This window comes from Rattus norvegicus, chromosome 1, assembly GCF_021556685.1.
Source record: "Rattus norvegicus strain SHRSP/BbbUtx chromosome 1, alternate assembly SHRSP_T2T, whole genome shotgun sequence".
Classification (NCBI taxonomy): domain Eukaryota; kingdom Metazoa; phylum Chordata; class Mammalia; order Rodentia; family Muridae; genus Rattus; species Rattus norvegicus.
Genome location: NC_141534.1, coordinates 227,743,189 through 227,764,532, shown reverse-complemented (window position 1 = coordinate 227,764,532; position 21,344 = coordinate 227,743,189). Strand labels below are relative to the sequence as shown.

Sequence of the window (21,344 nt, the reverse complement as noted above, 5' to 3'; positions counted from 1 at the left end):
CAACACTGACAGATGCCTGCAAGAACACTGCCATGGCCGCCAGTCTTATTATCAAGAAGCCATTTTAAAATCCAAGATTATTGTCACCTGAGTACTGACATACATTTGAAGTAGATGTGTCATATTACCATGTATGTAAATACCTACATACATGTACTTGTATGTGCATCTCCCCTAAGCAATCTTCTTCAGCAGCAGTTTTTAATCTCCAATGCCTGGATAATTATAAATATTGTATATAAATACTGGGTTTAAATATTCTTAACACTCATTTTATCATGAAAATATTTTATACTTTATTATCTTCCACTTCCTCCTCCTGTATTGCTTTCCCTTCAGATCTTAGTCATGTCTTTACCCTCCTATTCCTGATAATTTTATTTTAAATCAAACTTTTAAATAAAATAATACATTATCAATTAAAGACATCACGCAAGCTATTGAATCAGCTTGCACCTTGTTTATTTGAGACAGTTTCTCTCAATAATCCTGAAGCTTACCTATTGGCTAGATTGACTCACCAGTGAGTCTCCAGGATCCTCCTGTCTTCACCTCCCAATATTGGGATCATCGGCTCTCACTGCCATACCCAGCTTTTATGTGCAGGTACTGAGATCTGAAGTCGGGTCCTCATGCTTGTACTGCAGGCACATCATTCACTGAGCCACTGCTGGATCCTAGTTCTTGGTATCATTGAAACTGGCTTTCTCATTCAAGAAAAGTTCTTAGAATTACTTGAGTCTTTTATATTGGCATAGAAATGTTCTGGAATCACCATTAGTTCTGTATTTTGGGGAATAGAATTCGTTTTGGAACTAGGAAATATTTGCTTGTTGACTCCTATAATTTATAACTTTAATTGATCTCTGTCAGCTACCTCTGTCCCCTTTAAGAAATATATCTGAATATTTTGATTTTTTCTGAAGATAGTTACTTGTCTTTATTCATTTATGATGAATTTTTCATGTCTGTTCTTATTGGTCAGTGTTATGCACAAGTCATTGCTGGTTCATGTTTTGGAGTCAGATTGATTCTTGTTCCAATTTGCCTGAACAGCCATGGATAAATGAAACATAGCCCTTTCTTGAGGTCCAGTTTCTTCATGTGAAATTCGTGCCACTTGTCACTAGTATTAAGTGAATTTACATATATGGAAAGTTCTAAAGAGAATGGAAGCTGATATCATCATAATATTTCCTCCATCATGTCAGCCAACCATGCTGTGTGAAATGACAGGGTAACTATAGTCATTCCTGTGGATGTTGTGTTTTTGTCTGGGTTATTTTTAACCATTTTCGCGATCAGTTGACATTGCTTCATCATGCCTATGAACCAGTTTTTGCTTCGTCAAGGCTTCACTGTGAGGGAAACTTGGGTGCTTTCTCACCATTCGTTGATATTTAGATATAATTACCCATACACACTAGCCTTGTTAGGACTGCTTCTTAGAGAAATGGATTGCTTCATTTCTCCTCCCATTGATATACTGCTTCTTTCGACAGTCTGCTCTCAATCTCCTTTCAGCATCTTTTACTTATGTCTTTTTCCTAAGTGGGATTTATAGTATACACTTTATTTTCCTGGCATCGTTCCCTCCCTCCCTTTCTCTGCCTGTGGGATGTATATGTGGTGGGTGGGTGCATGCGTGCATGCGTGCATGCATATGTGCGTGTGTCGCTGTTCCATCCCTCAGCCTCCTCAGTACTTTTTATATAAATGAGCTATTTTCTTTCTTCTGAGTTAAATGAATTAAATTCTCTTGATTTGACTGGAGTTCCTTAGCCACTTCATTTTCCCAACCTCCTATCAAACCATCTCAATGTACAAATGCCTGTAATATCTAATATCTTGCTATGAGATATTTCCTTTAGACAGCACCAGCCTTTTTTGTAGAATCAGCCTCTGTGTCTTTGTCCGTGCTGGTTTCTCTGGCTAAGTAGTAATGTTACATGTAGATAATGTTATCTGTCACTCATTTTCTGAAGTAATTATGCCCACTCTTGAACTTGAGGGTTTCTTATTTGAGGAAGCTTATAAAATAATAATTTAAGGCGAATGGATTTTACAGTAGGGATTTCTTGAGGTATAATGTTGGGCTACATTGATTGCTCCTATCTATTTACCCTCCCACCTTTAACACTATAATCTGCATTTCTATAACAGGCCATTTTATCTCGTTTATTTCCTACCATAGTTTTTAGTTTCTTCCCAAGAAGTCAGCTGAAGTAATTATTGAGTCTTACACCTCTACACCAATTTACCTTTCAGTCATCCTGGGGTATTCTCTAATATGAATTTTACAGTTGAGAGTTTTTAGCTTTGACATTTTCTTCACAGAGCAGATAAGCTTTGCGTGTCGGGGTGTGTGTGTGTGTGGACATCCATGTAGGTTCTGGCAGGTCCTCAGCACTGCATGAATGTGTCATCTGCTGTCAGTTCTAAGGAATGAGCCTAGTCTGAAACTCTTGACTTTATTTACTTTCACTAGAACAAAGATTCTTTATTCTCTCCGAAAACTAATTTTTCAGGAACATCGTAAGCTAGATCATGCTTTGTTTAGGATTAGTTTTTTCAATTCTTTAATAAAAGTTTTAAGGATTTTTCTCTTCCTATTTGCCATGAAGTATATACATTTTTACAACCAATTGAGGTGGTCTGATTCTTTAATACTTATTAACTTGCCAGTTCTCTGTGGCTTTTCCCAGTCACATTTGACTTTGATAACTTACAAAACCTACCTTGGAGCATGGAAGCCTGGGCTGTGGGGGACAATGCCTGGCTTCTAATCCCTACCTTAATTATCTTACTAGTTATTCTTCTTTGAAGGGTGTGAAGCTTTCTGAAGTTAGGTTTCCATATCTGTAAAAGGGAAGCAGTAATGCTTTCTGTCCCCGTGGGTGGGCTATTTTGCATGAGTTGAGTGAATAGTTTACTTAAAGCCTCCAGTGCAGCCCCAGTTGGAGGCAGAAGGCAGAGGCATCACAAGAAAGCAGAAAGAAAAGCTGCTTTCTGAACTTGGGCTTCTGCTTTCTCTCCCCCAAAGCTACCTTCCCATTTTCCTTTTCCTCTCTTTCCAAAGAAAGCACGCCTGAAGGAAGTTCTCATGTTTGAATTCCTCACAGTTTCCCACAGGATCAGTCTGTCGCCTCACATCACAGTAGAATAACCCCACCCCAAACTCTGCTCTTCCTGAAGCCACTGAACACCATCTCACTATGACACTGTCTCTCAGCTCACCTCAGTGGGTTCTTCATCTGCAAGCCATGGATCAGGAGGATTGTAGTGAGTAGGAGGCTAGCCTGAGCTACAGAGCAAGAATTCTCAGAAAGGAAAAGATGTGGAGATGCTCATATTAAGCCTCCAGTCCGGGTGTCAGTGCAGAAACTCCAAATCACCAAGACCAACAAGCATAGCACGAGCTTTTCCTTTCCTAATGACTCTGAAGCCATTGCTGTAATTTCAGCATCCTGATGCATACCATGCCGGAAGTCAATAGGAGAGAAGGCGCAAAGGTGTTATCTTTCCTGTCACTTGAGCATAAGCATCTCTATGACACCACCAGACATTTGGGCATGAATTTTCATTAGTCTTTATTAATTTCTTCCTGAGTGCATGTGTGTGATATGTAAATTTTTAAATGATGGGTTTCTATTGATTTACAATAATGAGAAAAACTGCCAGAAATTGATGGAAGTCAGGAGTTTCTGAAATGTGTACTAACACTCACTCCAAATTCTAGAATCTAAAATGCTTAGTGATTTCCAATGAACGTTAAAATTAAAGCTGAATATTGAGAAATTTTGCCTGAAATGTACTTCTAGACTGAACATGTAGTAAGGTATTTCATTCTTATTTTTTTATATTCATTTTGTTGTGGGGATATGGAAGCATGCCGCAGTGTATGTGTGTGTATACATGTGTGTACATGAGTGCATGTATATGTGCATGTGTGCATGCATTCACGCAGGCCAGAGAATAACCTTTAGAATTCGTTTCTCTCCTTCCACCACGTGGATTCCAGGAATCAAACTCACACTTTTCATCTTGGTGGCAAGTGCCTTTATCCACTGAGCCATACCGTCAGCTGAGAAGAACATTATTATAAACATTTATGCATAACAGGAAAAAGTTGGGAGGAAGTATTTGTAAAGTAACTGAGTGTATCAGCAGTGTGGACTGGGGTGTAACTTAGAGGTAGAGCCCTGGCCCGGCATGCACGGGGCCCTGTGTCCACCCTGGTTCTGTCAGTAATCATAAAAATTCACACAGCTGAGTTATAAGCACTGCAAATCTCTGAACTCTGTAGAGAAAACATCGAGATCCTTTCATCCTGACAATTCACTTTGGGAATACGTGTACTTGCAGCTCTATCCTAACAGCCAATGCCATAAAGCACTCTGATAGCAAACCAAAGAGCATTCCACCATCCCTCCACCATGGCCCCATTAGTGGCCAGCCAGCAAGGGCGAAACCTCCTGCAGACAAAGGCAATGTAGGGAGTAGGCACATGCTAATATCCAGCCTAGGATAGGCAATAGCTAACTACACCATGGTTTTTAAAGGATGGTTAAAAGAGACCTTTGCAGCACATCTTAGCACCACAATTCACTAAGCAGAAATATAGCAAGTGCTAACATGTCTGTCTGTGCATCACAGAACTTTAAACATAAGAAAGTAGCCTGTGACGGAAGTTTTGGGACAGTTTTAGAAGACATCGTTTGATTGCTTGAGCTTCGTCAGGCACTCCTGTAATTTCACCCTCTGAGTTTTCCTGATCCAGTAGGTCGCTAATCTCCAAAAGTCTCTGGGACTCTTGCCTTGGGGAACTTGTTTACCTGGCACTTTGTTATAGCCATTACATCCAAATCTTGCAGCTGCATTGCTGAATAAATGGTTCTGTCTCCACATTGCAGCAAAGCAAGCAGTCCCGGAAAGACAGCTCTCTGTGTTTGCCTCATAAGCACAAATCATCCTGACTTGACATAATTTCTACCATTTTCGTTTACATGGAGACTATTATTTTTTAGACCAACTTTGGATAAAATATGAAAAGAATAGAAGTATAGATGTCTTCTGAAGGCCTGAGTCAGTTAGCCTAGAATTGTGTGTTTATTCGCACCAGGCCTTGAAACAGAGGGTGAGCGAGAGCTCTGCACAGAGTCACAGGGGTCAGTTTAGTGTAACGTGCGCACGGTGTCCCATACTGCCTCCCTGAAAGGATTTTAAAACTTTATGACAAAGATGAGAGGCAGATCCAGATTAGAGATTATAGACTGAACAGCAATGTCCATGTGCATTCAGGGGGTACCCTTGTAGGGATGTAAGAGTGCCAGTGGAAAACTTACCATCATGACGTCTCAGCTGTGAATACTGTCTCCTGTTATTGTACCCCACCTTCTCCAGTTTAATGGCAATCATCTTTCAGCAAAGCACAATTATTTATTCAACACGGATGTCAATGAAGAGGTGACCATTGAGCATGCATAGTATATCTCGCGTGCAGTGGCTGTGGGAGCATGCTCACTCTTTTGGGTGTCATAACAGATACGCTAAGTGGTGAAGTAGAATTTGTAAGGACAAAGGCCATCTCAGTGTCCATGAGAAAAGTTTCATCAAGTGGCACAGGCCATCTTCATGCATGTGTTTTGAGACCAGGTTTGATTTACCTTTTGTTAGACTGAATTTATAGAGCCTGGGAATTCGTTCACAAGAGAGAAAAACAAAAACTGGGCCTGTAAATGTGAGTTAATGTGTCTTTTGATCGTTTTTAGTTCTGTTATGATGTGGATGGATCAGGCAGGGCTCAACCAGGGAGTTGGGGGAGGTGTGTCTGATACAAGTCATAGTTCTAAATGTTGATATAAGAGAAGTCATGCTTTTTTACACTACAACTTGATTTTTAGGGCTAAACATTTTAAGTGTGTGTATGTGAGTGTGAGTGTGTATGTGTGTATGTGTGTGTGTTTGTGTATGTGTGTGTGCACACATACACACGCACTTGTGCACGCACGCTCAAGTGAGCACATTTGTGCACGTGAAAGCTGGAGGTCAGCATCAGGTTTCACTCCTTGAGCACTTCCCACCCCTTTTTGTGAGATGGAATCTCTGACTAACCTGGAGCTTCTCAAGTAGGCTAGGCTGGCTCATTGGAGAACCCCAAGAATCCTTCTGTCTCTCTACCTCACCAGTGCTGGAGTTGCAAGTGCACACCAGTGTGCTCTGTTTGTAGAGCTAGGACTTCTGAATTAAAGCTGAACTCAAGACAGATGCACCGCACTAGGAGGTGGAGGGGCTGGCACCCTTTCCTGGTCATGACAAGGAAGTTGGTTCCCTTCACTGAGTCACCTTTGCTCAGTTATAACTGCTGTGTACTGACTGTGGTCACAGTAATGCTATTACCCTTCTTGGCACACACTTCCTCATCTTCATAATCCACTCTCAGTAAACCCATCCTCACAGTTACTAATTTCTTCACCATAGGCTCAATGGCATTCATTTTTCTGGCTATTTGTTTCCAGGTCTGTTTTAGGTACACTAATGAAAGGATCCTGGGTGTGCGTGGGCTGGTTTTATTTAATTGCTGAGAGAGTTGGATGATAGCTGATTGTCCCTGCAGTTGTCCATTGATCTGGGTGATACGTAGTCATTTCATTAGACAGAATCACTTTCACTCCAGACAGATGATCTAAGTAGGACGCCGCTTTCATTCTACAGTTTCATTCTCTCCTCTCATGGATAAATTTCTTCTATGGAGTTAAGTTTCTGGTCCCTTTTATCACTTACCTGTAAACTTAGGAGGGAGAGGAAGATGATGGTGATGATGATGGTGGTGGTAGTAGTGATGATGATGTGGTGATATTGGTGGTGGTGATGATGATAGTAGTGGTTGTTATGATGGTGGTGGTGGTGATGATGATGATGGTGGTGGTGATGGTGATGGTGGTGGTGATGATGGTGGTAGTGGTGGTGGTGATGATGGTGGTGGTGTTGGTGATGATAGATGATGATGATGGTGGTGGTGATGATGATGGTGGTGGTGGTCATGATGATGATGGTGGTGGTGGTGGTGATGATGGTGATGGTGGTGGTGGTGGTGGTGGTGATAGATAATAGATGATGGTGATGGTGGTGGTGGTATATCTTTTGTAGGGAATGGGAGACTCTTTTTCTTTTGAAAAAGTTCAGGTGAGTCAGTTGCCCAAGCATCATTTTGGACCTTGTTTGTAAGAATCACTAAATGCAAGTTTGTTTCCAACACTCACGCATCTGAGAATTATTTTCAAGAATTCTTGGTGAGTGACTTTTTTCCTTTCTTTACTATAAGTGCTACCAATTACATTTAAAAACTTAATAAGAAGCACTGCACCAAAATAACTCTCCTGGGACATGTCCTGCTTATTCTAAATCTTATAGTAAGTTCATTAAAAAAAAAAAAAAAAAAACTTTGAACTGCTGAGAGCAAGAACATTGTACAACCCCACAGTAATCAAAGAGCCATTGTCCTGTATTAATAGCTATAAACTAGTGGTGTTTGGGGACAGATTCGAACTCATCCACTGAGGATCTTAAGTAACCAGGCTGTGAAGTACATCAAAGTAAGACCCTGACAAGAGAGATGACCAATTCACAACACGAATGCTATAAAATGTTATAATAAGGTTATGAAATATATTTAAAAGACTTGATTTTTCTGGCATATTTTTCTCATGATCTTTGATTAAAATGTATGAAAAAGTTAGACCTTCTGCAAACAAGTTTAAGACTAAAGAATATTTATAATATGATAGTTGACAAAAATCGAGCAATGGCGTTGAGTCAGTAGGGACTCAAGGGTCACATGACCATGAGACCATGTCCTGAGATGCTTGTTTGGCTTCTTGATTCAGAATGTCTAAGAGCAACCACAGAAGCCAGAATACGTTCCTCCCCAGAGCAGCCTATGACTCTGTTTTGGAAGCTGCTGTATCTGCTAACGAGTGCTACAGGCAAAACCCACAGCTGTGGATTCATACTCTGCCTGTGGCCCCTCCGAGGACTTGCATGACTGTAAAACTTAGATTCCCATCTTTGTATTTGGGGTGGAATGCTAAAGTCACCAGTCCTTACATCATGATTCTTAATATTACATAACAATATTAAGTATGTAATACACAGTGTGCCTGGTCATCCAGTACACTCTAACTGGTGTATCTTATTAGAAGGTCAAGCAAGAAAGACAACCTTTTTCAATGTGAAACGAGGTTTTTCCAGAACTGCCCAGAAGGTGAAGTTCATTTCCATGATTCCTAAGATGACAGGTAGCTCCGTTTGGGTGTGTATTATTGAGACATAACTGGTGACAACCACAAGAAGCCCCCTGAGGCTGTTAGAGAGAGGCAACCAGAAAGCTCAACCTGAGCCATCTTCTCTAAGTCAGCTAGCCATTTGCCCTCCCTGTTGGAGCTCTTTCCAGTGGCAATCTGTCTGCTTTTGAGAAAGAGCAGGCTTGGGTTTCAAGGCCAGGGGAATCTAGGCCAATTGTATTTATGGAAGGGCATGATTTTTCAGGGATCCTGTGTTACTGTTGTGCCTACGGCTTTCCCCAGGAAGGGTGCTCAGCTTTTCCTGTGCTTTTGCTCTCAGTATGGTTACCAGAATGTTCTGTTACCAAATCTTTGGTAGTCTGGTTCAATCTTTACCTCTATATCAGCCCTGTGAGAATAAGTAAAAATATGAAATAAGATGGAAATCAAACATCGGTATAATCAAGGGTACTTCAGAGTGCTCCAGTGACTAAAGCCCACCATCTACTATGTCTCTCACTGTTTCCTGGGCTCATTAGTTGCCTTGCGATGGACAGAAATGCCACTTTTACTGAATCCACTGATTTTCTTACTTGTATAGTTTGAAATTCAGGCAGCTCCATTGGTTATCAGGTGTCAGAGTAGAATTATCAGGCCACCTTTGTTCTTTCCAATTTCCTGATGCTGAGTTTTCTAATTACAACTATTCCAGAATCTAGATTTTGTAACTCAGCGTGAGAACAAGTAACCCAAGCAATGTCTTCAGGCTGAGTTGAATGTGGGAGGTTTCCTCCATCTGCCAGCACACAGCTGCTTCAGGTACCAGATAAATGTCCCCTGTTGGGTGATTATTCCATTTTAGCATTGAAGTGAACTAAAGGAAACACAGGGACTCTCAATGTTCAGAACCCTATGCCGAATTTTTCTGAGTCTTGCAGGTATCATTGAAAACTCACTTCAATTCTGTTATCCTAAAGGGTAGTATTTAAAATACAGACATTCTAGTACGTTAGTGTTATCTCTACATTGTTAGGTTGGTTTAGATAGATGTAGCCTTCAAACTCATGGGTACTTTTTGTTATTCTGTTGTTTACACATGAAAAAAAATGTATGTTCATTTGGGAACATTGTGGAAAACCATAAATGAGCATCTGGGATGTCTACCCAAACTGGGCATTTTTGTTGAGACCTTTGCCCTCCCCCTAAGCAGGCACACAAAGAAGGGAATTCACTGTGGGCATCCTCAGTCAGAGCGGAACATCTGTTGAGACCAGCATCCCAAATGGGTTTCTGCGTGTCACTGACGGCACAGCACTGAGTCTTCTGAGTTATAATGTGGAGTCAGGGCAAGTTAATAAAGGACCAGATCAAGCTGTCTGCCTTAGAAGCAACATTCCCTTCCTCCTGGGCCCCGCTACACACCTCTGTCCCTTTCTTGAGTTTCATGCCTTATAGCTCTCTAAAATGTTTCTCAACAAGGGTTGTATTCAAACAGAGTGAAAATCCTGTTTCCATCACTCTCCCAAATCCACTTAGTATGGTTCTAATTGTAAAACCTAAGTCCCTTCACTAATGGAACCTCTAAAGTCTTCGAGCGCTCAGCTTCTGAAGACATCAGCAAGGCTCACTGTCTCTGTTTTATTCTGAGAGGTGAAGAAAAGGTATCAGCACTCAATCATTCTTTTCTTTTCCCAACTTCTTGATATTCAAATTACCAAGTAAGGGTTACCTGGACAAAAAAAAAAAAAAAAAGGTAGCTCGTATTTCTCAGAGCTTATTGTGCACCGGGCATTATGCTGAGTAATTGGTGTTACTTTAACCAATTGTCTGGTACTATGTTCGAGCTAAGTGAGGAAAGTAATTCTTTGTAGAGATTAATTTCACGCAGGAAACAAAAGCTGCAGTCTGATTATGGAGTTACTTATTTCTAAGAAAGCATTGACCAAATTGCACATATGGTAGCTATGATGGGACAAAACCTAGCTTGAAGCAAAGCAATGCATAGGCTTCACCATTAAGTATGAGCTGCAGTTGGTAAGTGCTCCCTCCCAGTGAAATGGGAGTGTGTAAGATGGCTGTCCAGTAACTTGCTCAGAATTCACAAGTGGGAATTCTCTAGATTGTTGAATCCTCCAAACACTAGGTAGAGGATGATGAAAATAATTACAGAGGCCATGTGAATTTCCATAATTCACACTTAGGTAAAAAAAAAAAATAACAGGGGTGGTGATGTGGTTCTATGGGTAAAGGTGCTTACTTACTTCTCAGCCTGATGACCTGAATTCAATCCCAGAACCAACAGTGCAGAAAGATAACTCATTCAGGAAAGTTGTCCTACGAATATTAACACCATGTAGTACATGAGATCACAGAGAGAAATAAATAATAAATAAATAAATAAATAAATAAATAAATAAATAAATAAATAAGAAAATACCAGAATTTAAAAAAAAAGGATAAAGGATAGACACATCTCAGACTTCAAGACTGAAGGCTGCACTAGAACAATGTGTTCCCACCATGTCCGGTACCTATTGCACACTTGTGTTCTCTGAAAGACGCCCAGACTATCTTATCTGACTTGGATGTGTTTTCCTTAGATTTTCAGTTCTCACACAAGTGTGGCCTCCTCAGCCGTTAGCATCTGTTCCTCTGTGCTCTCCGCCTTGAGGTCTAGTGAGCCGGTTGTTCAATGTCTCGACTACACATTACAAAGCATGAATGTTCTCCTAGCCCCTGCATTTTAGAGCCTAACTTTTCCTAAAAGAACTCTGAAAGTGTGAGCTTAATTTCAGCTAAGATATTTTTTTCCGTGTCCTACACATGTATTTGTACAGAAGGTTAAATGTCGATCTTTGGTAAACTGCAAATTTTACCAAATTAAGATTAAAGGGGGATGGTTCTAGAGGCTTCTACTTTGACTAAGCTGTGTCTTGAAGATGCAAACTCTCACTCAGGGGACAGTAGCTCTGTAGTGAGCAGCCATTTTGTCAAGGAGGTGAGAAACCTCCGCCCCCTCTTATCACAGTGAGACACCAACGCTGAGCACAGGATTTCTTCTTATGGTTACAACTTCTGCCTTCCACTGACTGACCTCATATCCCCTCACTGAGAGCAGGAGTGGCCTTTGGCATTTGATTATCCCAAACGCAAGTCTCCATCCCCTGTTTTTAGTTCTTTGCCATTTTGATTTTGCTTTTTGAATTTGCTTGTGACTGCTTCCCCCATCTTTTTTTTTGGTACAATGATTCTTACCTTGTCTTTCCCCAGTCCGTTTCTGACCTGGAGAGACGTACAGCATGTTATTGTCAGGACTTCCCGTGCGGGACATTTGAACGCTAATGACTGGAAAACCAATGCTGCTGGTTTTAAGGGTGAGAACTTCTTTCCTATTCTGTCACAGGCAAAACATTTTTATTTTTCCCCAATTTTAAATAGAGAGCAGGAAACTGAACCCTTCAAACAAAGCAAAATGACATTTTGTGCTCATACATGAAGAGTTCTTTCGACTTTCCATACATAAAAGTCAGATTGTTTTTTTTTAATTAAAAGTATACATACATGGCAGATTTCCTATGCTTCCAACATCATAGGTCAAGTCTTTAAAAATTCTCCCAATGCCCAAGCATAACTGGTCTATGGGAACCCTAACTGCTTTGGTATTCGCTGTCATTGATTCTCTGCGTGGTATTTTTATAACTCTGTGTTTTCAACTTCTTCACCTTTGCTTCCTCATGTCTACTAGCTGACATACACCTCTCACCGAAATCTAGCAATTAGGCATGTGTTTTGTAACACTGTTTTCATAGTTTTAAAACTTTCACAAATAGAAAAGCAGGATTATTTCTATGACCAAACCCAAAGTGCAAATAAATCGTCCTACTGAGCAGACTCTAGCAGCTGCACGTGATATAGAACAAACATGGAATGTTCTTCCTCCAGAGCTGAGGCAACTTATATGTCTTTTTAGTGCTCTTCTTAACAGTAGCCATAATCCTCTTTGTCATGGATAATATATATCATAATAAATAGGAAGTAATTATATGAGGCATTTCTAAAGATTAGTGGGTTTACTCAAGTTGCAAATAACCTAAATTTTAATCTATGAAGTTATAACAAAAATTACTTCATATCATAGCTACAGTCTCAAACTTTTCCCCAAATAATTTTAGATCATAACGTATCCCCCTCTAGGGAAAACAGTATTCACTAGTTAAGGAATATGTAATCAGGGGGGTGCTGGCACTCAGACTACCAGAAACATGATGAATAATCCTGAGGAAGCCATTCATTTTAAGATCTCTAATGGTTCCATATTTAAACATTATGGGATCTGAATAGCATCTACATGATATCATACATCGGAGCTTAATGTATCCTTAGGGAACTATGTCCAGTATATGCAAATACTTATGCCAAAATCTATGTCCTTTAAAAATTCTTTGCAGATAGCTCATGATAAACTCACCCTTAACCATGACCTATGAAGCTGTCAAGGATTCACACATATAACCAGTTATTTGATGTTTCTACATGATCTATCCCATACGTTCTGCTTGAAGTGTGGTCCTTTCCTTGGCTGTGAACTACACAGAGTAGTGTGTTGGTGTGCTGTATCCCCTGAAAAAAACCTGTAAACGCCTGCTGCTGTCCTGCTCTGAGAAGCTGGACAGTTGTAGTTGCTTGGGCAATGTGAAATTATTTGAAATTTCACTTCTTCCAAAAAACAAAACAAAACAAACAAACAAAACAGAAATGTAAGTTTGTTGTATGATGTTTCATGTTGATTATCATCAGCCTGCTCTTAAGTCCTACTAGATAAATCCATGAGCTGCATGGGGGAAGTGATCAACATTAACCATGACTGCAAAGGCCTTCTGAGCAGAGGGCTCAGACACCAAGTCCATTGACCTCCATGAAGCTGAAACATCAACTTTAACCCAAACCAACTTCCTAGTCTGACTTACTCCTTTTTGGCAACTTAAAAAGAGCAAATGGTTCTAATAAAGCACGCAGCTCTTTGGAAAACCTCTGTTGGTTTTGGAGAGGGAAAAACAAGGGAGTTAAACTAAATCAGCAGACCCAAACGTGAATTTCAAGGGACTGTACACTGCTTCTGGCAAGGAGGAAATTGCATTTTACTATTGCACGTGGCAATATTTAGTATAATATTTCACTCTTCTCTTAGATGGCTGCCAAGAGTAACAATTAAAGTTCATTTTTTCATAGATGAATTACTCCGAATGGTCTGGGCTCCCACAGGAATTATTTTGTAATTTTGTTGATGGCAAGCCCCCATAATTCATCTAAACATGATCATAATAAGATGAATTATTTCAAAGTTATTTTCTTCCTTATTCTAAACATAGTTATCCCTTCCTGAGTGCCCCACAAATAAAAGGGATGAGGGCAGAAGCTGGCAGGAGCAAAGTGCTCTGCAAAGGAAGGAACGCAGGTCACCAGGGGCAGGAGAAAAAGGACCGACTCTTTATGAAACAGAAACTCAAAGAATAAAAAGAGCAAACTTCAAGAGAGATTTGTGCAATGACAGCTCAGCAGGAATTGACTTTCAAATCAGATCCACCAGCAGTAGGGACCCTGCTTAGTGTGGACCCACAGTCATCTTGTCCCCTTACACAAGAGAAAGAAAGCTGAGCGGCCTATGACAGAAGCCTCCACCATGGTGCTACCCCAGTCGCCCTACTCAGTGTGGGTATTGCATGAAACATACGTGACATGAAATTGAAAACTCCTGGTGGTGCGTGCCTTTAATGCCTGCACTTGGGAGGCAGAGGCAGGTGGATTTCTGTGAGTTTTGGGCCAGTCTGAACTACACAGCGAATTCCAGGACAGACAGACAGACACACACAAACACACGCGCGCATGCACACACACACACACACACACAGATACAAGAAAAGAGAGGGTGGGAGGGAGCAGTTTCACAGATTCTTTAGTGGCTACCTCCAGAATGGGCATGTTAGTGTCCATGGCAGAATTTCCCTTTCCACATTAGGGAAAGTAGAAGCCAGATTTGGTCAGAAGATCCAGTAGTCTTCCTTATCCTGATACTTTAAAAAAGCCAACACCCCAAAGGGGATGAGTAGCTGTCTCTCACCAAATCTGCCAGATCTGTCTTATGCCGCCTCCCTACATTTCTTACCCATATGCCAACTAGCAACAGACAGCAAACCCAGAAGGTAAGGGAACCACGGGAGGGTAGGACTCTCGTGAAGGCTGGTCTGATGGACACCTGCACTGTACAGGTCTGGACTATGGAAGTGTTTCTCTGCTCAGGTTCCCATCCAGTGTAGGAAGCACTGGGATCTCTGGAGATCCAGTTCTGTTCTCTGAATGACACATTGGTGGCTGGAGTTTGCTATACTCCCATCCTAGCATCTGCAAATGAGCCCATAGTAAGACCAGCCCATGGTTTGGAAAACCCCAAAGACAGTAATGACAGTCAACATTTGGCTACTAATGGTACCTTGACTTTCACTTAGACTAAAGTGATTCTGTCCTGGTGCTTAATAGTAGTAACAACAACAAAAATAACCTCAACATAATTAAAATGTCTCTTAGGGAAGGCTAATTTTGCAGAATAAACATAAGGAAGTGAATGTACACCTATGTAAAATAACTAAATATATTTGCCTAGTCCACTTTTTAAATAATTCTGGTCAAATTTTAGGTACTTTTTGACAATGTACCGTACTTCAGAGTTAGTTATTTGAGAAAAAAATGCTATGAATATCACACATTCATGAAAGATTCCATTTGAAAATGTATGTGAAAATGGGAAATCATTCATCTCAGAGCAGATGTGGGATTCTGTCAATGAAGAACTAAGATGCCAACTCTGGTGTCCTAGTGCTGAGCAACATTCCAAAGCCAGAAGATGACTCCGGCATGAGACGGTTGGCATCCTATCAGGATTAGTTACCCCCCATCCCTTCTCTTTCCTCTTATGAACAGTCTGTTCTGTTTTTTCCCAGTCCTTTTAATCCCTAACCAGTGTGTCGTTAACTACACCAACAAGCTATTTCAAAGGAGCTTCCTCCACTCAGGTGGCTCTCCTCACAGAATTCTATAGATATCGTCTCTTCATTGATTGATTCCAGGGATTCTCTGAACATTTTCAGCCCCCACCCAAATAGCAGTAGGGAATTATGGGTACTATGGGCTAGAAAAATTTATAGGCACAGAAGTTGACACAAGTCTTTTGTTTGGGGGAGACAGGCTATCATACGCTATGTAGACTAAGTTGGCCTCAAACTCATTAATTATATAGTTTAAAGTGGCCTCGAACTGATGACAATCCTGATATTTCTCCTTCCTGCATACTGGAATTAAAGGCATATATCCATGACTGACTAACATGTACCTACTTTTGTTCTCATTCCAACCCTACAACCCTTCCAGGTCACACTAGACAGAGTATTGATAGCACTGTACTTGGCCACAGCAGGATGCACCTAAGGCCTAGAGCACCTGTCACGTGTCTGATGTCTATTTTGACAGACTTTGCTAACATTGTCACCCAGAAGACTACCCATGATGTTCCTTCAAAGATTTTTCTATAGTCTCAGATCAGAGCATTTCTTGGGGGAAAAAAAACAGCTTTTCTTGGGCTCTTCTCTCTCACATGACTCTGAGGACACCACAGCCAGCCATGCCTCTGCCCTTGCAGTGCCCAGACTGTGTAGCTGACCCTTCTCCCCAAATCCTGAGCTATGCTTTGAGGATGTGGTTGTGATCCTACAGAATGCATGAACATCTCTTTGAATCAAACTATTTGTATTTGGATGATATTACTGTGTACAGTTAAACTCTCTTATATCTAGCAACAGATGTAGCTATCAGATAATAAATTAGGACCTTCTGTCATCTTTACTAGGCGAAAGAATGAAAAAAATGTCATTGAAACTCAAAAAATGACCACTAAGTGAGCGAGGTTGCCACGCCCTCCATTTCACTGCCCACCCAGACTATGTAAGTCTCTGTTTTTCTACCAGCATGTCGCTGAAACCTCCCTGTCCCCACTGACTCTTTCCTGGACCACCACTAAACTACTAGATTTTTTTTAATTGTCTAACTGGTTACCCACCATGGTAAAAACAATTGACAGTCTAACATGACTTCTTAGCTTCTCAAATCTTAACTTTTAATCATTTTTTTGTTACTTTTAATTGCCATGATTCCATTGGTAGGGAATGGTAATTTTATTACAATATTTTTAATAGCTACCTGCCTTTCAGTTTGTAACACTTATTTTTTTTAAAAAATTAGAAATATTGAGACCATTCAGCATGCCATGTGTTAAATTAAAATGAAAGTTTGGATTTGTTTTCTTTTAACCATATAAAAAGTAGTATGAAATGATTTCTAATGTGTTATCACTTGAAGGGTAAAATTTATCTGATCTTATTTTATTTTATGATTTCACTATGTAAGTAATATTGCATCTGCGTCTCTACAACCTGTCTGTACATTCACTGTTGGTATTTGATGTATGTTTCATAATGCTTGGATGCACAGTGCTTTAATTGGCATTTCTTATTTTTGAAGAAAAGTCAAAATGACATACTGTTTGTCTTAGTCACGGTTTGTATTACTGCACAAAACATCATGACCAAGAAGCAAGGTTGGGAACAAAAGGGTTTATTCAACTTACACTTCCACATTGCTGTTCATCACCAAAGGAAATCAGGACAGGAATTCACACAGGGCAGGAACTTGGAGGCAGGAACTGATGCAGAGGCCATGGAGGGGTGCTGCTTACTGGCTTGCTTCCCCTGGCTTGCTCAGCTTGCTTTCTCATAGAACCCAGGACTACCAGTCCAGGGACGGCACCACCCACAACGGTCTGGGCCCTCTCCGCCTTGATCACTAATTGAGAAAATGCCTTCCAGCTGGATCTCATGGAGGCATTTCCTCAAGAGAGGCTTCTTTCTCTTGCAATAAGTCCAGCTTGTGTCAAGTTGACACACAAAGCCAGCCTGTACACTATTCATCTGGCCAATGTGAACAAGGGGATTTGAATGAAATGTGGGGCTCTAGATAGAACCCCTTTGGAGAAGTAAGACAATTGCTACTAGAAAGTAGAGTGAATGGACACATTTGATCCTACTGGTGGATTTGTTACTAAAGATACCTCTTGATATTTTTCTCCTATTCTATGCTTTCTACCATTGTGTCCATTGAACTTATTCCTTTCATATTGAATGAGTCTCATATTTATTGACTGTGGTATGCATGATCTTATCTTTTAGCTCATGCACAGACTGATGTGAATCACGCATTCCTGAAGGATGTTACCTCTATTCTTTTGTCCTGTGGATGATTTGTCTAGACACCTATATGGTAACACTAAGTTCCTAACAGGACGCCCAGATTGTTATTTAATCTAAATTCTTGTCTCCAGAATGCTCACTGTTCCCTATGGATAGCTAACTACTAAAAGTATGAAGTTTAAAAATATCTTCAGAGATAAGAAGTAGTTTTCTCTCTGTTGGCCTTGCACTGATTTGCAGCACTAGCTTGGCCAGGTATCTGTTAGTCAAGCTTTGCCTCAGTTTTATGATCTTATGAGTTTCAAATGCACACAGTTTTGAACTTAATAAAGCCACTTTCAGGACTTGGAATGTGCTCTGTGGTAGAATGCTTGCCAACATGTGCAAGATGCTGGGTTCCAATTCTGGAAAACACACACACACACACACACACACACACACACACGAATGTCTCCCAGCCGTACACTCTACCCTACCCCTCTGATCTACTTTCTCTCCCTCCCTCCCTCCCTCCCTCCCTCCCTCCCTCCCTCCCTCCCTCCTCTCAAAACACAATTAAAATTGTGGTTGCACAATTTGTCTGTTATCTCTATACCAGGTCTTCATGCTGCAATGCTTAAATGTCACTTTGAATTCAGTCTTCTAAATCTCACAGGTTTGAATTAGTCGCACCTATATAGAAACTGATAAAAATCTGAAAAGAGAAAAAACTCTTATGGATTCTTTAGCTATCAATGTGACACATAAAGTTGTAAGCAGAAAACTAGTTTGGCAATGTACAAAGCTTCTATGCTTAAAAGAGAGTTTGACATCTCTATAATTCCCTGAAGAAACTAAATTACTACTTCAAGAGAGGATGAACGGATAACCCTGGTCCCTTTTAACTCTTTTCTCAGCAGAGAAGAGTTTGAGATTGTGATATTTTGTAGTGTATCTCAAGCTAAAATAAAAGCCATAAAGCTCTGATCCCCAAGATTTGAGAGTCATCAGGAGAGTTTTGCTTTGGTCTAAAATGTCTGAGTACTAGAAAGTAATGAAATGGATTTCCTGAACCACTGATTCTGAATCCAATTCAAAAATAAAATGGCAAGAATTCCAGTTAAGATTCAATCCTATCAGAATACATTCACACATGTCACTGAGAGACTATTTTGAAATTCAGTAAGCCTCTTCTTATTGGAGTTGTTCAAAACAAGAAACCGTGTTTCTGCCTACCCTCTGTCACTGGAGGTGGTGTGGTCTTGCAGATTAACAAGGCCATTTCAGGTGAGGCAAGTTAAATGGACCAGACTTGTCTATAGATACAGTAATGCAAGGAAGGGGAACAACAAGAGAAGAGGTGGAATTTAAGGAAATTAGTTCTGAGGCCCAAGAGCACACATCATGGAGACAGAAGATCAGGAGCTTGTGGCCTGCCCGTTTATAAAAATACTCTGTCTTTGAGAAGAAGGGTGGAAGAGAATTGGGTACAGTTCTTCCCTCAGAGGATATACTTAAGTAAAATTATTTATCATCTTGTTCATTATTCATTATTGTTGTTCATTATTCTAACACAATCTATTTTGTTGATAGTGTGCTGTCCTTGGATTTAAAAGATGGGCATGTAGAAACTGATGCGCACAGACCTATGTTCTTAGGTCAGTGGATGGTTTGTGTATGGTTGTCCCCCTTGTGGCCTTCCCACATGCACCTCGCCCATTTTTATTAGATTTGTGTGTGTAGGTACACAAGCGTATGGACATGCACATTCCACAGCACACATGTAGAGGTAAAAGGACAACTTGAGGAAGTCAATTCTTTCTACCCTGTCAGTTCCAAAGGTTAAAGTCAGGTAGGGATTGAACTCAGGTGATTAAGCTTTGTGGAAAGCGTTTGCTGAGCCCACTTGTCAGTCCTACCCCCACTATTTTACAGTTATATATCTCCAGTATACTGCTATTCTCATAATCTTTTGCTATTTTCTCCCGTCTGGGTTCTTGTTTTCATTTTATATTTTCAGTGACTTGGGGTTAATGATTTTGGAAAAATGGCCTCCTTATTTGTGCTTTCTGCTTTGCATAGATTACTTGGATGTTGAGAAACAATACACTGGCTCAGAGGTGTTTAAGAGAACAAAACCTGCTTATACTAACTAGTTTTATCAATACCATAAATCAGACGCATAAGCAAATGTAATGATGGGAGTGGGATTTTGAGAGCTTTAGGGTCACAAAATGGCTGAGAACCATAACTTGTCATAAATGATCAAGCAAGTGCATTGTTGTTTGTGTTGTCTGGACACTGGAATAGAGGAGACCAGTTGGGATAGCTGTAATTCAAGGCAAGGAGCATAAAAGGCCCAGAGTACAATGGAAAGGCAGACATGATATGATAAGGAAAATGATGTAAAGAAATCGGAGAGCAATGCTACTTGAATCATGAAACAGGGAGCTCTCTTTTGAAGTACATTTTTGAGCCACTTAGTGACTCCAGAACAATGAATTGGGTAATAGCAATGACTTCCAAGCAGGCTTATTCTAGATACTAATCTGATGACACTTTTATGTCCTAAGTTATTGGGATGTATTCATTGGTTCTATGAAATGTCCTACAAAATGACATGTACACAGCAAATGGGCAGATTCCCTGACAGTGACTGTTTTTCATTTCTCTAGTAAGTGATTTTGTACTCTTGACCTTAAGACCTCTGACATTCAGGAAAAAAACATGTTGTCCTTTCTTAGATTCCTTCAAGATGGGGACAATTACAGCTGTATGATATATTATGATCTCTGCCCAGTATTGTTATTATATTTATTGAGATGGATTTTTAATAATCCCACAATAAAGGACATGGCAAAAGATTGCCTCTGTAAAAATGACAGCCAGATATTATGCATTGTGAGGGCTTCACATATCTTCTTTGACCAATTTCTTTTTAGCTCTTGCCACTCTTAAAGCACAGCCTTCAGAAGTCACTTAATTTCAGGGATATGAATTCCTTTCTTAACATACAGCTGTAGTCTTTGGGTTTGCCATATGATTTTTGTAAATACTTAAGAAAATAGTAATTTTTTTAAAGATTTATTTATTTATAAGTACACTGTAGCTGTCTTCAGACACACCAGGAGAGGGCATCAGATCTCATTACAGATGGTTGTGAGCCACCATGTGGTTGCTGGGATTTGAACTCAGGACCTCTGGAAGAGCAGTCAGTGCTCCTAACCACTGAGCCATCTCTCCAGCCCGAAAATAGTAATTTTTGTTCGCATCCTGAGTTGCTATAAAATTGCTAGGCAGATAGACTGATAAGAAATATAGAGTTTATATTAACTGAATTAATAAGAAATTTAGAGCTTATAATGACTCTGAAGTCTACATTTGTGTGTGTGTGCGTGCATGTGTGTGTGTGTGTGTGTGTGTGTTGAAACCTGCTTTCTCTTTTTTTTAATATAATAGTTTGAAGTCATTTGTTTCCATTTTGTCCTTTGAGGGACCTTCAGAACCAGAAACTGTGTCTAGATTTGCCCCACCGTCCAATAGTATGTATCCTGGAAGCCTAAAATCCTCCCTATGTTCCAGCCACATATCACTGGACATCGCAGGACATAGTTAGATGTCACACATGTCCTATGAATTTTGGACAGAGTTGCCTGGTTGGTCATCTAGGTTGTAATCCTGCAAAAGGATGTCAAACTGAGTTGGAGAGTAGGAACTAAAACCTGACCTGGAAGCCATTCCACAAAACAAGTGTATTAGAGTGAGAAATACTTGCTTGCTCTGACATCAT

General features: G+C 40.3%; 1 protein-coding gene across 4 annotated transcripts in view; it reads left to right on the top strand.

Annotated features, from left to right (window-relative positions):
* The window catches only part of Pcsk5 (proprotein convertase subtilisin/kexin type 5), a 431,011-nt gene that overhangs the window by 210,278 nt on the left and 199,389 nt on the right, over window positions 1-21,344 (top strand). For 3 of the 4 annotated variants that reach the window (XM_087575031.1, XM_087575011.1, NM_053823.1), the window contains exon 10: window positions 11,553-11,656. The exons of the other annotated variant lie outside the window; for it this stretch is intronic. In XM_087575031.1, the coding sequence (XP_087431157.1) occupies window positions 11,553-11,656 (104 nt within the window). The remainder of the gene's footprint in view (window positions 1-11,552; window positions 11,657-21,344) is intronic. 4 annotated transcript variants of the gene reach the window in all.